The 15652-nt window shown below is 35.7% G+C and overlaps 1 protein-coding gene across 1 annotated transcript in view; it reads left to right on the forward strand.

Moving 5' to 3' along the window:
• LOC103352161 (disintegrin and metalloproteinase domain-containing protein 32) overlaps positions 1 to 15652 on the forward strand; it is a 137888-nt gene that overhangs the window by 104525 nt on the left and 17711 nt on the right. Inside the window, exons 16-17 of the mRNA XM_089327039.1 lie at positions 193 to 376; positions 4143 to 4226. Coding sequence (XP_089183165.1) covers positions 193 to 376; positions 4143 to 4226 — 268 coding nt within the window. The remainder of the gene's footprint in view (positions 1 to 192; positions 377 to 4142; positions 4227 to 15652) is intronic.

The raw sequence follows: 15652 nt of genomic DNA on the forward strand, positions 1-15652 counted from the left end.
TAAAAAACTATTAATTCTTTTGAAAGATGAATAAGTAAATGAATTTATATATTTTTGCCTTTATTCTAAATGTTAGTATTAAGTTATTACATTTTTCCCTAAGGGCATTAGCATAAACAAGGAAAGCAAGTTTAAATCATTCCTTATAAATGCTCAATGTGTAATACCTATCTGTATTTATTATGTTTGCAGAAGTCTTGGATGTGGACGATTAATTTGTATCTACCCTTTTCAAACTCCTTTTTATCAAGAAAATGGTACTGTGGTTTATGCCTCTGTAGAAGATAACTTATGTGTGACGATATCCTATGGTTTGATTGAAGTACCTGTAGATCCACTGTTGATCCCCAATGGTGCCGTATGTGATAAGGAACGGGTAAACAATTTAAAATATATTTTAAAAGTATCCAGTTTTATTCATGCTTTAATACATATTTTCATTTATGCATCAAATTTTAATTCATTTCTAGTGTCATGTGACCTTAAGTATTTGCATGAGAAAATGAATGAGTTTATGATCTCTAGATAGTAAATGGTAATGGGAATGTCTTTCAAAATTTCAACAAGAGCAAGGAAACTCAAGTATTTTAGGTATATGGAGAACAGAGAGAAGAAGTTAAGAAAATATATTGAGGTTAAGTACTTCATAGCATTAGATAGCCATGGTTTTTCTCAAAGAAGAAAGAAGGAATCCTATTTCGTATTATGTGAGTATGTAAATGTATAAGAACTCACCTCTTATCAGGCTGCTTAGAATCAAATATTAATCTCTTATTGTGTGATATTATACAAATTGCCTACCAGTCTGAGGTCCCTCAATTCTATGTAAATTGGGGATAATAGTAGCATGTGTTCTATAGCACATAGTAAGAGCTAAATTTAATTAATATATTGTAATTGATTTCAGATTGTTATATCTGAAACCAGTTGAAATCAGGGAAAGGCTTGAAATAAATTTACTTCAAAACCTCATCTTTACTAATGAAGATATATGTATATATATGTATGTATATATACACATATACTATATACACTATATAAATCTACTATTATATAAATAATATATTTATTATTTATTATTATTATATAAATAGTATATTTATATAGTATAATATGTATGTTTTAAAACATATTCACAGATTTGAACCAGAGTCTGCCACTTACATCACAGATTATCTTGAATATATTATTTAATGCAGTTAAGTTTTAGTATCCATAAATATGTATACACATATATATGTGTGTCTATATATATATATGTATATATATGTAAAGATAAATTTCTAGTGATTTTACAGTTTAAAGTTTATTGGAATGGAAGTAGATAGTCTCATTAATACTGATTTCCTTTTCATGCCTAGGAGTCATGCCTTCTTGAAGGAAGTTTAGGCCAGGGATCTCAGTAGATATATTTATATTTGAATTCTAAACAGCTAAAAAATACAACACTGCCAACAGATGATTTGAGATTATTAGTAGATAATTTAATAAGAATAGAATCCTTTTTTATACATGAACAATTCTTCTCAGGCATAATGTTTGAAAGCAAATTTTATCAGGTTTTTTTTTTTTTAATGATACTGTGAATTGTTTATGATGGACCATCCTTGGTAATTTTGTTTTTTTTTTTAATCAAGGTTCTTATGTAGTTGGGCTCTCATCTTAATTCCAGCTGGGACAGACATACAACATATGCTACATTGCAAAAAGAATTGTTTAAATACACATCACTGCCAAGTTCCCATGTGAAGGGTTTAAAAGTATACTATTGAGGTTTAAAAGGCTAGCATTATGGTTTAGCGGGTTAAGTGCTGCTTGCAATGCTGGCCTCCCACATTGGAGAACTGGTTCTCATCCTGACTGCCCCACTTCTTATCCAACTTCCCGCCTAGGAAAGCAGTCCAGGGTGATCCAGGTACATGGGCCCCTGGCACCCATGTGGATGACCTGGATGGAATTACTGGCTCCTGCTTTCTGTCATTTAAAGTAAACCAGAAGATGGACAATTGCTTGTTTAGTCGCTCCATCTCTCACTCTGCCTTTCAAGTAAATAAAAAAAAAAATCGTAGGAAAGGGGTTAGATAAGATTTTGTGAAGCTATTTCTTTGAAGAGAGTTGCCCTGTACTTTAATGTTTATAAGGATATATTTGCACATTCGTCATCTCATTTTAACTTGGAAACAACCTTGAAACAAACTGAAATGCTATTTACTTTTCTAAAATAACATTTTATTTTAAAACATTATTGTGCTGGCGCCGCGGCTCAATAGGCTAATCCTCCGCCTAGTGGCGCCGGCACAACGGGTTCTAGTCCCAGCCAGGCGCCGGATTCTGTCCCGGTTGCTCCTCTTCCAATCCAGCTCTCTGCTGTGGCCCGGGAGTGCAGTGGAGGATGGCCCAAGTCCTTGGGCCCTGCACCCCATGGGAGATCAGGATAAGCACCTGGCTCCTGGCTTCGGATCAGCGCAGTGTGCCAGCCTCAGTGCGCCGGCCGCAGCGGCCATTGGAGGATGAACCAACGGCAAAGGAAGACCTTTCTCTCTGTCTCTCTCTCTCACTGTCCACTCTGCCTGTCAAAATAAATAAATAAATAGAAAACATTATTGTACTCATGTAAGAAACTGTAATTATATAGGAGTTGGGATCCTTGTATGTATGTTGGAAATATATGGTTAGTACTCTAACTACAATAGTTTATGTCTTTTAAAAATCATTTATTTGAGAATAGAGAGACAGACTAGAACAGAAGACAAAGTGAGGGCATAAGAGAATTCCCATCCACTGGTTCACTCCGCAAAAGCCAAGAAATGAGTCCACATTTCCATGTGGGTGGCAGGGATACAGTCATTGGTGGTATAACCTACTGCCTCCCAGAGTGTGCATTAGTAGGAACTTGGAATCAGGAGTGGAGCTGGGACTCAAATTAAGGTATTCTTAACCACAAGGCCAAATGCCTGCCCCTGCTTACTCTATATTTAAAGAATTATATCTACATTTTAATATACTTTGTAATAACATAGTCAACATGTTATATTTAAAAATTTTTATTTAGTTTCATTTTATTTGGAAAGGGAGAGAGAGGCAGAGATGGAGAGAGATATCTTCTATTCTGTGGTTTATTCCCCAAATGCATACAACAGCCAGGGCTGCGACAGGCCAAAGCCAGGAGCCTGGAAACTCCGTCTGAGTCTCACATAAATGAGAGAGATGCAGATACTTGAAGTATCGCATACTGACTGCCTCCTAGTATGATGAAAATTAGCAGCAAGATAGATCAGTGGTAGAGTAGCTAGGATTTGAACCTAGTACTCCCACATGGAATATGGTATCCCAAATGCGGAATTAACCACTGTCCCCTCTATTATATTATTTAAAAAAATTTCCATTACCTCTATTAAATACTTATGCAACTCTAATAGCAGCTCATAATTTCTGAAAAGATTATATGCCATGATTATATAAAAATGATTATCTTTCTATGCACAGTTTTATTTGGACAGTGAACGTGAGTCATTTTTTAAACTATGTGCACAGGAATAGGTTTCTTTTTGTGTTTTTGGTGTTTTTTTTTTTTGGTTTTGCTTTTGTTTTTAGATTTTAGATTTGATGGTTTTGTTATGAAAAGTGGTTCTTCAGTTATGGAATTTTTGTTATAGCCAAGCTTATTTCATTGATATTCTCCACTTCCTTCCCTGGCCACTTTTAAAAATTATGAATTTAGTTCAATTTTAGATTCATAGCAAAATTTTTTGTGTGATACAGTGTTTCCCAATATACTCCTTGCCTTCTATACCCTATGCAACCTACCCACTACCCACAATGCACAAGAGAGTGGTCCATTTTTACAATTAGTGTGCCTACATTATTCATCTTTATGGACCTCAGTTGTTCATAATTTACATTTGGATTACCTTGAAAATCCTAAAAAATATGGAGACTAAAAAAATGCACTTCTAAATAACACATTGGTCAAGAAGAATTCTTAATGGAAACTATTTTTCAAAGTTCATGGTTCACAGCAAAATAATACTTAAAAATTTTTATAGCATTGGTTAAGATTTTATGTTGTATAATAATTAATTTTGATGTTATATTTGACAAACTTCTCTGAACTGGGATGTTTTGGTATATTTTGCTTTTAGGTTTGTGTAAATGCTGAATGTACAGAAACAAGATTCATGAGGAATCATTCATACCATTGTGGACTACAGTGCCATGGACATGGAGTAAGTAAGCTCATGGTTTCCTTAATCATATCTCCCTGTGACACTAATCGCTCATTAGTTTATCATTTTTTTACTGGATTCCTACATGTCCTGTGCCCTAGCCTAAATTTGGAGCTGAGCTGAATAAATTCAATAGTCAAACATAATTTTACAGTACACTTTGAGTATTATAGAAAATATTATAAGTGAATAGGCTCTAAAAATTGAGTAGAAAATACAGAGATTTCCCAAATAACCCCTTACCACATGTATGCACTGTGGGGAGCAGGGTCCATCTGCCGCAACATGGCATGGCGCCCGGGAGACAAATAAGTACTGAGACTGTGGACTGAAACTAACTCTATGCGTCTGATCTCCCACCATATGGTGCTGAGAGGGAGAAAACAAATCTTACACAGCTGTTTTGTCAATTATCTGATTCCTGACCCAACCTCTAATTGGAAGAAAGCAGCGTGCTCAGCAGGCAGGCAGCAGAGCACGGATTGGTGGGAGAGGACTATAAAAAGGGGAGAGAGACAACATGCGAGGCCCCCTGAGTCAGTGGGAGAGCTCGTTGGTGCCACTCCTCCGCGAAAGCAGGGGAGCGGTGGGGGTGCTGCTCCTCCGCGGAGGCGGGGGAGCGGCAGCAAATCCGGGAAGGACCGGGGAAAGAAAACAGGGGCCGGTGTCGTTCCTCCGCGAGTGGGGGAGCGACAGGTGGTTCTGTGACACGGATACGGACGCGGGGACAGAAAGCCAGCCGCGGCGGGGACAGCGTCCCATCTGGTGTCGTTCCTCCGAGAGTGGTGGAGTGATATGCACAATCTCTCCAATTTCAACATCACATACTGGAATGTTACATTTGTTAGAGTTGATGACTTATACTAACACATAAGTAGTACCTAAAGTCAGTAGTTTACATTGGGTTCACTTGATGTTGTGCATTCAATGGGTTTTGACAAATATGTAATACCACATATCTACCATCATAGTATACAGAATATATTCACTGTCCTGAAATTCTGCCCTCTGCCTCTTCATGCCTCTCTTTCCTTTCACCACTGGAAACCACTGAACTTTCTACTCTCTGTACAGTTTTTTTTTTTTCATTTCATTTTTAAGAATGCCACTTTTTTGAAATTTTTATTAATATTTTCAGTGGACAAATAATTCAATACATTCATGGGGAGATATATATATACATATGGTGAAACAACTGAAATTTATTTTGTAAACAGCTGTTTTGAAATATGCAATGCTATTACATACAGTATGTCACTTTATTACTAGTTAATAGTATATTACTTGCATTGTTATACATATTTAATTAATAATTATTAATATATTATTAAATATACATTATTACTATATTCACCATGCTGTTAATAGATCTTAAAAAATTATTTTGTTGTCTAAGTTAATCTTTACCCTTTGACAACTTCCCATTCTCTTCCCTCCCCAATTATACTTCTATGCACTCAGCTTTTTAAATATTCTTCACATATATTTTGGTACATATACATGCTCAGTTTTTTGATCATGTACTTAAAAGAGGAATTTCTAAGTTATAGAGAGTGTATAAGTTTAATAGATGGGGTGGATTTTAAGCTCTCCCCATGTCTTTTTGTAGCTCAGTATTTTTTATTGTTTTTACTTAATTTTTTAAAAGCAGTTTTAGGTTCTCAACAAAACTGAGTAATGTACAGATATTTCACAAACACCTCCTGCCCTAAACTTGAATAAGAGCTCTTGTTATCAGTACCACCCACGAGAGTGGCAAAAAGTTGTTTGAATGAATGAAATTAAATTTATGGGTCATTATCTACTACCCAGGGTCTATACATTACGTTAGGATTGATTCACTGAGTATTTCACTTTTGGGCAATATTAATATAAATGGTATTGTACTTTTAACTTCAAATATCACTTGTTCATTGCTAGTATATGGGAAAGTGATTAAATTCTGTACATTTAACCTTATATCATTCAGCCTTGCTGTGATCACTTGTTAGTACCAAGAGGACTTTTTCTTCATTTTTAAATTTTCTCATAGATAATTATTGCATAAAAGGAAAAACATTTTATTTATTCTGTCCCAATCAGTATAAATTTAATTCATTTTCTAGTCTTATTCCCTTAGCTAGAACTTCCAAAATGATGTTGAAAAAGGAGTGGTGCTAGTGGACATCCTTGTGTTGTCCCTCACTTAAGTAGGAAAATGACAGATTGCTTACCATTAAGAATGACATCACTATGGATTTCTTTTGCATATTCTTTTCTAGTTGAGGAATTGCCCATATAGTTCTAGTTTGCTTATATTTAAAAAGTCAAGAATGGGCGTTTCATTGTTTTTTTTTTTATTATTTTTTTATTTTTATTTATTTATTTATTTTTGACAGGCAGAGTTAGACCGTGAGAGAGAGAGAGACAGAGGGAAAGGTCTTCCTTTCGTTGGTTCACCCCCCAAATGGCTGCTACGGCAGGCGCGCAGTGCTGATCCAAAGCCAGGAGCCAGGTGCTTCCTCCTGGTCTCCCATGCAGGTGCAGGGCTCAAGCACTTGGGCCATCATCCACTGCCTTCCCGGGCCACAGCAGAGACCTGGACTGGAAGAGGAGCAACTGGGACAGAATCTGGTGCCCCGACCAAGACTGGGTGCCAGCGCCACAGGTGGAGGATTAGCCTAGTGAGCCGCGGCACCAGCCTCATTGTTTTTTTTAGATACTTTTCTGTTTCTATTAATATGATAATGTAATTTTTTTGTAGCCTATTTATCTGAGATGTATTAAAAAATTTATTTTTAAGATGTTGAACCAGCCTTGAATGCCTGCAGTAAAGCTCAATAGGTTGTGGTATGCAGTAATTTTTAGATATTGTTAAATTCAGTATGCCAATATTTTGTTGAAAAATTTTACATTTATATCCCTCAGAAATTTTGGTTCATGGTTGTCATTATTCTTAGAATATTTCTTGCTTGTTTTGGTATTAGGGCAGTATTGGCCTGGTAGAATGAATTAGGAGGTATCCTCTCTGCTTCTATTTTCTGAAAGAGATTGTAGAAAACTGATTTAATTTCATAGCAAATGTTTTGAATGCATTTGAAAAAAACACAATTGTTTGTTAGATCAACTGATAGAATAAAATATTTTATGATACTTTTATGTTTTCCTTCTCTAATTCCTTTCCTTTTTAATGTAAACATGCTTTTCTAACCTAAAATATTTTCATTTCACAGCAGAACTTCTTTTAATATTTCTCTCAAGGCTGGTGGTAAATTTGCTCTAATTTTGTTTGAGAAACTATTTTTCACTTTTGAAAGATGATTTTTCAGGATTCTAAATTTTATATTGATGAACTTTTTTTGCTATAAGCCTCAAATATTTTTTCCTACTCTTTGTGCTTTCATGATTTATGAAAAAAATTCTAATGTAATTTTATCATTGTGTATTTACAGATATGTTTTCCCCCCTTCTGGCTTCTTTTGAAATGTGTTCTTTATCTTTGATTTTCTGTAACTTAAAATTACATGTCTGAATATAAATTTTTGATACATACCATGCTCAGTATTTTTGAAATTTCAGTGTCCAGTGATTTTATGTGAGACAATAATTTCTGAAAAATTTCAGTCATTTATTTAAATATTTCTTCAATTCCATTTTTTCTTTTCCTTTTGATTTTCCAATTATAAATGTGTTAAACCTTATGTAGTTCTTGTATATTCTGTTTTATTTTTTTCATCTTAAATCCTTGCTTTTCAGTTTTAGAAGTTTCTACCAAGGTATCCTCAAGCTTAGAGATCTTTCCTCAAATATAATTATTTTAGTAATGAACTCATCAAAGGCATTCTTCATTTTTGTTACAGTTGGTTTTGATCTCTAAAATTTCTTTTTGTTTCTTGCTTAGAATTTACATATCATTGGTTACATTCCCTGCCTATTTTTGCATGCTGTGTACTTTGTCCATTAGAGCTCTTATCATAATAATCATAATTTGAAATTCCTTGTCTAAGAATTCTAACTTTTCTGTCATAAATGAGTCAGATTCCGATCCTTACTCTATCTCTTTGAACTATGTTTTTAGTTTTATCCTATACTTAGTAAGTTTTTCTTGATAATTGGGCATGCTTACTTGTATTAAAAAAAAAAAAAAACTGTGATGTACTGGAAGTAAGATGTATGAGAATGAAGAATTCTGTTATCCTGTGATGAGTCTGTAGTTCCAGGCTATAAATTTTATAAGTACTATGCAGTTGTGCAGTACCATCCACTGCCCCTCCTTCTTCACTAACTTGAAGCAGAAGGGGCTAGAGATAGGTATTTCTTTTCCCTCATGTGGAAGGCAAGCTTGGACTATTATTAACATATTTCCCCTCCTTTAGATCATTTAGGCTCTGAAAATAAGCCAATGAGTTCAGGCTCTGGTAAAATAGCTTATTTTGATGATAGGATTTGTTAAGAATAACCACCTTGGGGCTGGCACTGTGGTATAGTAGGTTAAGCCTCTGCCTGCCATGTCAGCATCTAATTATGGTTGCAAGTTTGAGTCCTGGATGCTCCAATTCCAATCCAGCTCCCTGCTAAGGTCCTGGGAAAGCAGTGGAGGATGGCCCAAGTGCTTGGGCCCCTGCACCCACATATGGAGCTCAGAAGAAGCTCCTGACTCTTGGCTTCAGATTGGCACAGCTATGGATGCTGCAGCCATTTGGGGGCTGAACCAGAGGATGGAAAAGTGCTTGCTCTTGCTCTCTCTCTCTCTCTCTCTCACTCTCTCTCTCTCTCTGCATCTCAGCCTTCCAAATAAATAAATAAATCTATAAAAAAAGATTAACCACCTCAGAATACCAATTTCATTCCTTTCACACACATTCCCAGAAGGGAGATAGCTGTATTACATAGCAGATCCACCTTTCCTTTTCTTCAGAATTTGCATATTGCCCTCCAAGGTGGCTAGAACCATCTGTACTCCCACCAGCAGTGCAGTGGGGCACCCCCTTAACCACAGCCTCACCAGCAGCCATCATTTTTTGAATTTTTAATAATAGCCACACCAACTGGAGCGAGTTGACACCTCATTGTATTCATGTGTACAATTTCTTGATGTCCAGTGATCCTGAGATTTCCTTCATGTGCTTTTAGCCATTTGTATCCCATCTGAAAAATGCCTTTGTCCTTTTCTTAACTGGTTTGCTTATTTTTTTTTTGTTGTTTTAGTTTGTTGTTGATGTTGTTGAGTTTCTTGAGCTCCTTATATCTGCTGGATGTTAATCCTTTTTCAGATGCAAAGTTTACAGATATTTTCTTCCATTCTGTGTTCTGTTGATTGACTCTTTGATAATTGTTACCTTTGCTTTGCAGAAGTTTCTTAGCTTGATGTAACCCCACTTGTCCTTTTTTTTTTTTTTTTGCTTTTATTTCCTGTATTTTTGGGGTCTTATCCTCGAAGTCTTCGCTTAGACTTATATCTTTCATTGTTTTGTTTTCCTCTAATACTTTCATGGTTTCAGGTCTTAAGTTTATATTCTTGATCCTTTGTGTGTTGATTTTTGTTTAAGGTTTAAGTTAAGGTCTTGTTTCAAACTTCTGCCTATAGAAACCCAATTTTCTCAATGCCGTTAGTTGACCAGATGGCCTTTAGTTGTCTGTAGATATGAGAGTTAATTGCTGGAGATTCTCTTCCATTCCTTGGGTCTATATTTCTATTTTTCTGCCAATACCAGGCTGTTTCAATTATAACAGCTCTGTAATAAGTCTTTAAATATGGTACTGTGATGTTTCTGGCTTTTAAAAAATTGTTTAAGGTTGCTTTGGCTATTCAGAGTCTTTTGTGTTTCCATATGATTTTTTTAAAAGATTTATTTATTTATTGGAAAGGCAGAGTTACAGGGGAACAGAAGCTGGGGGGGGTCTTCCATTCACTGGTTTACTCCTTAAATGGCCACAATAGCCAAAGCTTGGCCAATCTGAAGCCAGAAGCCAGGAGCTTGTTCCAGGTCTCCCATATGGATGCAGGGAACCAAGGACTTGGGCCATCTTCTATGGCTTTCCCATACCAGAGAGCTGGATCAGAAGTGGAACAGCCAGGACTTTAACCGGGTCCTGTTTGGGATGCAGACACTACAGTCTGTGGCTTTACCCACTATGCCACAGTGCTCACCCCCCCATATAAATCTTAGGATTATTTTTTCTAGTTCTGTGAGAATGTCCTTGGTATTTTGACTGAGATCACTTGGAGTTTGTAAGTGACACTGAGCAGTATGGTCATTTTTATGATGTTAATTCTACCAATACATAAACACTGAAGATTTTTTTTTCTTGTTTGTATCTTCTTTTATTAATTTCATTAATGTTTTGAAATTATTATTGTAGAAATCTTCCAAATCCTTGGTTAAATTTATCCCAAGATATTTAAATTTTTGGTAGCTACTGTGAATGAGACTGGTCTTATAAGTTATTTCTGGACTGTTGTTGGTACATAAGAATGTTTTTGATTTTTGAGAGTTTATTTTATATCCTGCAACTTTGCTGAATTCTCTCATGAGTGCTAACCGTCTCTTAGTGGTATCTTTTGGTTTTCCTACATAAAGGATCACGTTGTCTGCAAACAGGGGTAATATTACTTTCTCCTCTTCTGTTTCCATTCCTTTGATTTCTTTTTCTTGCCTAATGACCCTGGCTAAGACTTCCAGGACTATAGTGAGAGTGAGCATTTTTGTCTGCTTCCAGATCTTGCTGAAAATACTTTCACCTTTTCTCTATTCAATATGAAGCTGCCTGTGTCTTTTTCATATATTCCCTTTATTTTGTTGAGGTATATTCTTTCTATACCCATCTCTTAAAGATTTTATTGGGAAACCCTTCAAATTTGGGAAATGTTCACCTATTTCATTGAATAGGTTTTCTAAGTTATTCTGTTTTCATATTTGGGTAACCCCTGAGACTCCTGAGGAAAAAACTGTTTTTTTCTTCCTATTTCTTCCTCCTTCTCCTCATTCTCCTACTTCACTTCTTTCTTGTTTGTTTATTCATTTACTCAGTTCTGGTCCAACTGAGATATTTCAAAAACTCTGTCTTCCAGATCAGCTATTGTTTCTTCTGCCTCATCATGTTGTTGCTAAATTATTTGATTTATTGCATAGTTCATTTCTAACATTTCTGTTTGGTTCATTTTCAATATCTCAGTCTCTTCACTGCATTTCTCATCCATGTCATATACTAATTTCCTCAATTCATTTAATTGCTCTTTTTCAGTAACCTTAAAATCTCCCTTTCTTCACAGTCTATATTAATGCTCCCATTTAGGGAGTCAATATTTTCTTCCTTGTTCATTTTTCTTTTTCTTCTATGTTAATTTTTGCACATCTTGGGCATCTCTTGTTCCTATCACTTGGAGAGGATAGTTCTTTTTTTTTATTGAATACTTTATTCTTGGAGGTGGGCCCCTAGGCCTCAGCAGGGCACTTAATGGTTACAGTTGAGCTCTAGAGGTTTATGATGAGTTGGGCCATGAAGTTCTTGCAACTGTTTGTGGGTGAGATAAGAGTCCAGAGTAACAACAAAGGTGAGTATGGTGGAGTGCTTCCGGTTACAGTGAGTGGTGTGAGGGGATGTTGGAGCCAGCTGGTGAATTTTTATTGCCAGATGTTCACCATGCCATGGTAAGCCAGCTGAGCCACTGCTTTGAGTGAGCTCAAGATGCCAGTGCACTCCACGCACCCAGGTATGTGCACAATCACCCCAAAGTGTGTCCCCCGACTCTATGATGAGATCTGTCCCAAGTATACAGGGTGCTCTGAGTCTCCAAAGTCTTACAGGGTGGGTACATGGGATACCAGCAACAACCTGTGATTTTTCAAATGATTTGTGAAGAGAGAGAAAGGAAAAGAGGCACCTCTTATTCCAACATGGCATGTCTCCTTTTCACCAGAGTAATAAGGGCTACCCCAGCTGCTGGGCCCCCCTGTCCACCAAAGCTCAGAGCACTGTGTGGGCCTAGACTCCGAGGCTTCTGAAGCCCGGTTGGTTCCACTGGACCTTCAGGGCCAAGTCTGTCTTGCGGGAACTCAAGAATGTCTCTGGGCTTCTGGAAAGAAGATTGGGAAGAACCTCTTGCAAGCAGTTCTGCTCTTAAGCTAGCATCATCCTGCATCAATCTGTGCTCTGAGGAGTCGTGGGACGGAACCCTGCGAGTTTCCCCTCTGAAGCCTGGGAGCCCTGAGTATGTGAAGAAGCACTCTTCATAGCGATGCTGGTCTGTTAGAGGAATTCCTCTCTGGAGGGGATCCTCCAGGCGAAATGTCTGCAGAGAGAGGTTCAATAAATTCTGGTTCCCCTATTCCCAGTGTAGGGTCTTCAGACACTGCCTTCTTCCTCGTGTTCTTCTCCCGAAGCTGGTGTGACTGTTGTGGTTGTCTGATTGTGTAACCACTTCTCTCCTACTGCCTCTGTTGCTCTCCCTTAGGCACTGACCTGTAGATGTAGCTGCTTTGGAGATTTTTGATGGAGGAAGTGGCACAGTGGACTTCTTTATGTAACCATTTTGAATCCTCAACTATGTAGTTTTTAAATGAAATAAAATCTAGATTTCCTGAGCCATAAATTTAACTATGTTAGTATCCAGAACAAAGTTTTAAAATCAAAAAGTAAAGAAAGAATGTGACCTATAACAAATTAAACTAATATCCAGCATAAATTTTAAAAAGCAAAATGCATGCAAAAATGGAGAATGTGTCAAATAATAGGTAAATGAATATATATAACTATATATTAAATAAAAAGTAATTAAAATTGAATAAATGGAAGTGTTAAATTATGTAATTAAAGAAATTGTGGTGTATGTATACAATATTGAATGCTACTTAGCCATAAAAAAATGAAAACCTATGTTTTCAACAAAATGGATGAAACTGGACACCATTCTGTTTAGTGAAATAAGCCAGCCACAAAAAGATATCATATGTTTTCTCTGATATGTGGTAGTTAATATAGAATACAAAAAATATGTAAAAATCTTGTGAGTTGATTGTTTTTAGCCCTTATTTTGACTCCTGTGGAACTGTGGTCCTCCTGCTTTTTGCTCGTTGAATATTATGGTTAGGGGAGAATTAAGCCCATTAATATAGAGGAGATTGAAATTATGTCTGCAAAAAGTAAAAAAAAAAAAAAACATAAAGGAAAGAAAGGGGGGAATTGAGAGGGAGAGGGGAAAGGAGGGAAGCATGGTTATCATGTAAATACTGTTCCTATGAAATACATGAAATCCCTCAATATTAATAAAAAAATAAAGAAAAGGACTTTTCAAAGTAGCTGTTTCTTGCACTTTCTGAATTTATCAGTTCTTATAGTCTTTTGGTAGGGCTTTTATGTTTTTCTATAAGACATACCATCTGCAAACATGAATAATTTGGTTTCCTCCTTTCAATTTGGATGTCTTTTGTTTTTTCTTGCCTAACTGGTCTGGCTAATATTCCCAGTACTATTTGTCTTGTTCAGATCTTAGATGAAAGATTTTGAGACTTTTTTTCCCTATTCAATATGATGTTGACTGCAAATTTGCCACATATAGCCTTTTTATGTTGAATTACATTTCTTCAAAACCTAATGTTTATTTTTATCATGAAGAAATAAATTAAATGCTGTGGAAAGTTTTTTCTGTTGATGTGATATATTCTGTGTATTGACTTCCATATGTGGAACCATACTTGAATTTTTGGGCAAAACCCCATTTCATCATGGTGTATGATCTTTTTGATATTTGGATAGATTCAGTTTGCTAGTAATTTGCTGGAAACTTTTATATCTACATTCGTCAGCTTACTGTAGTTTTTTCATTGTTGTTATTGTTATTGTTGTGCCTTGTCTAGTCTTGGTACCAAGGTACTGCTGGCCTTGTATCATGAGTTTGGAATAAATCCCTCCAAATTTGAAGGAAATTGTTGAACAATATTTGGTGTTAGTTCATTGTTAAGTAAATCAATAGCAGTTATATACCCTACAAAATACTTGCTGGAAAATTAAATCAAGAAAGCAATTCCATTCTAAATGGGTTTAAAGAAATAATTTGGGAATAAATTTAAGCAAGAAAGTGAATGGCTGTTACAATAAAAAATATGATACTGATGAAAGAAATTAAAAAATAAAAATTTAAATGGAAAGACCTCCCATGTTAATGGATTGGAAGAATTAATATTCTGATGTCCATATTGTCCAAAGAGGTTTACAGATTCAGTGTAATCCCTATGAGAATACTAGTAGTTTTCCCTACAGAAAAAAAAAATCCCAAATTTCTATAGTACCACAAAATTCCTACCTAGAATAGCCAAATAAACATTGATTGGAAAGAACAAGGGTGGAATCATTACAACACTTGGTCTCAAGATATAGCACAAAGCTATAGAAAACATTGATACTAGAATAAAACTGACATATAGATCAATGGAACAGATTAGAGAACATGGAAATAAATCTACTGATTTTCAGGGCAGATGCCAGAATCTATATTTTGGAGAAGAAAACAGCCTCTTAAGTGGTATTGGGAAAAATAAATATTCATATGTATCAGAATAAATCTAGTCACTCCTGCTTTCACTAACAATTAAAGATCAACTAGAAATAGGTCAAAGACGTAAATGTAAGCTGTAAAACCATGAATATACTAGAATAAATCTGAGAAAACTCCTTTAAAAATTTGAAAAGGTGATTGTTATTTTGGATAAGATTCCAAAAGCACAGACAACAAAAGCAAAAATAGATGAATGATATATTGTCAACTTTTTTCCAGAGCAAAAGAAACAAGCAAAACAATGAAGAGGCAATCTACAGAATGATAGAAAATATTTGTAAGCATTTCATCCAAAAAGTGATTAATGTCCAGAATATATTTGGGATAAAAAATCAGCAAGGAACCATCAGACAATCCAATTAAAATGATAAATAACCTTAATAAACATTTCTCAAGAGAAGATATAAATGGAAAATAAGTATATGAAAGAAATGCACAAAATCAGTAATCCTCAGGGAGCCTCAAAATCAAAAGCATAATCAAACCTTTCATTTTGTTCAGAAAGGCTATTATTTAAAATAATACCAAATGCTGGTGAGGATGTGGAGAAAGAGGAACTCATAATCTATTGGTGGGAATAGAAATTAATATAGTTGTGGAATACAGTATGGGTGTATCTCAAACAATTAAAAATTGAACTATTGTTTAATCCAGCTATCCCACTGTGGGGTATATATCTAAAGGAAATATATTATTAAAGATACTTGCACTCACATGTTTATTGCAGCAGTTTTCACAATAGCCAAGAAAATGGAATCAACCAAGTGTACATTGGTGGATTAATGGACCATGAAAATTTCGTGGGGCCAGTGTTGTTGTCCAATTGGGGATTAAACCACTGTCTGCAACACTGGCATCACATGTGAGCACTGATTGGAGTCCTGGCTGCTGC

Source organism: Oryctolagus cuniculus, chromosome 2, assembly GCF_051225735.1.
Source record: "Oryctolagus cuniculus isolate XC-2025 breed Fujian yellow rabbit chromosome 2, ASM5122573v1, whole genome shotgun sequence".
NCBI classification, from domain to species: domain Eukaryota; kingdom Metazoa; phylum Chordata; class Mammalia; order Lagomorpha; family Leporidae; genus Oryctolagus; species Oryctolagus cuniculus.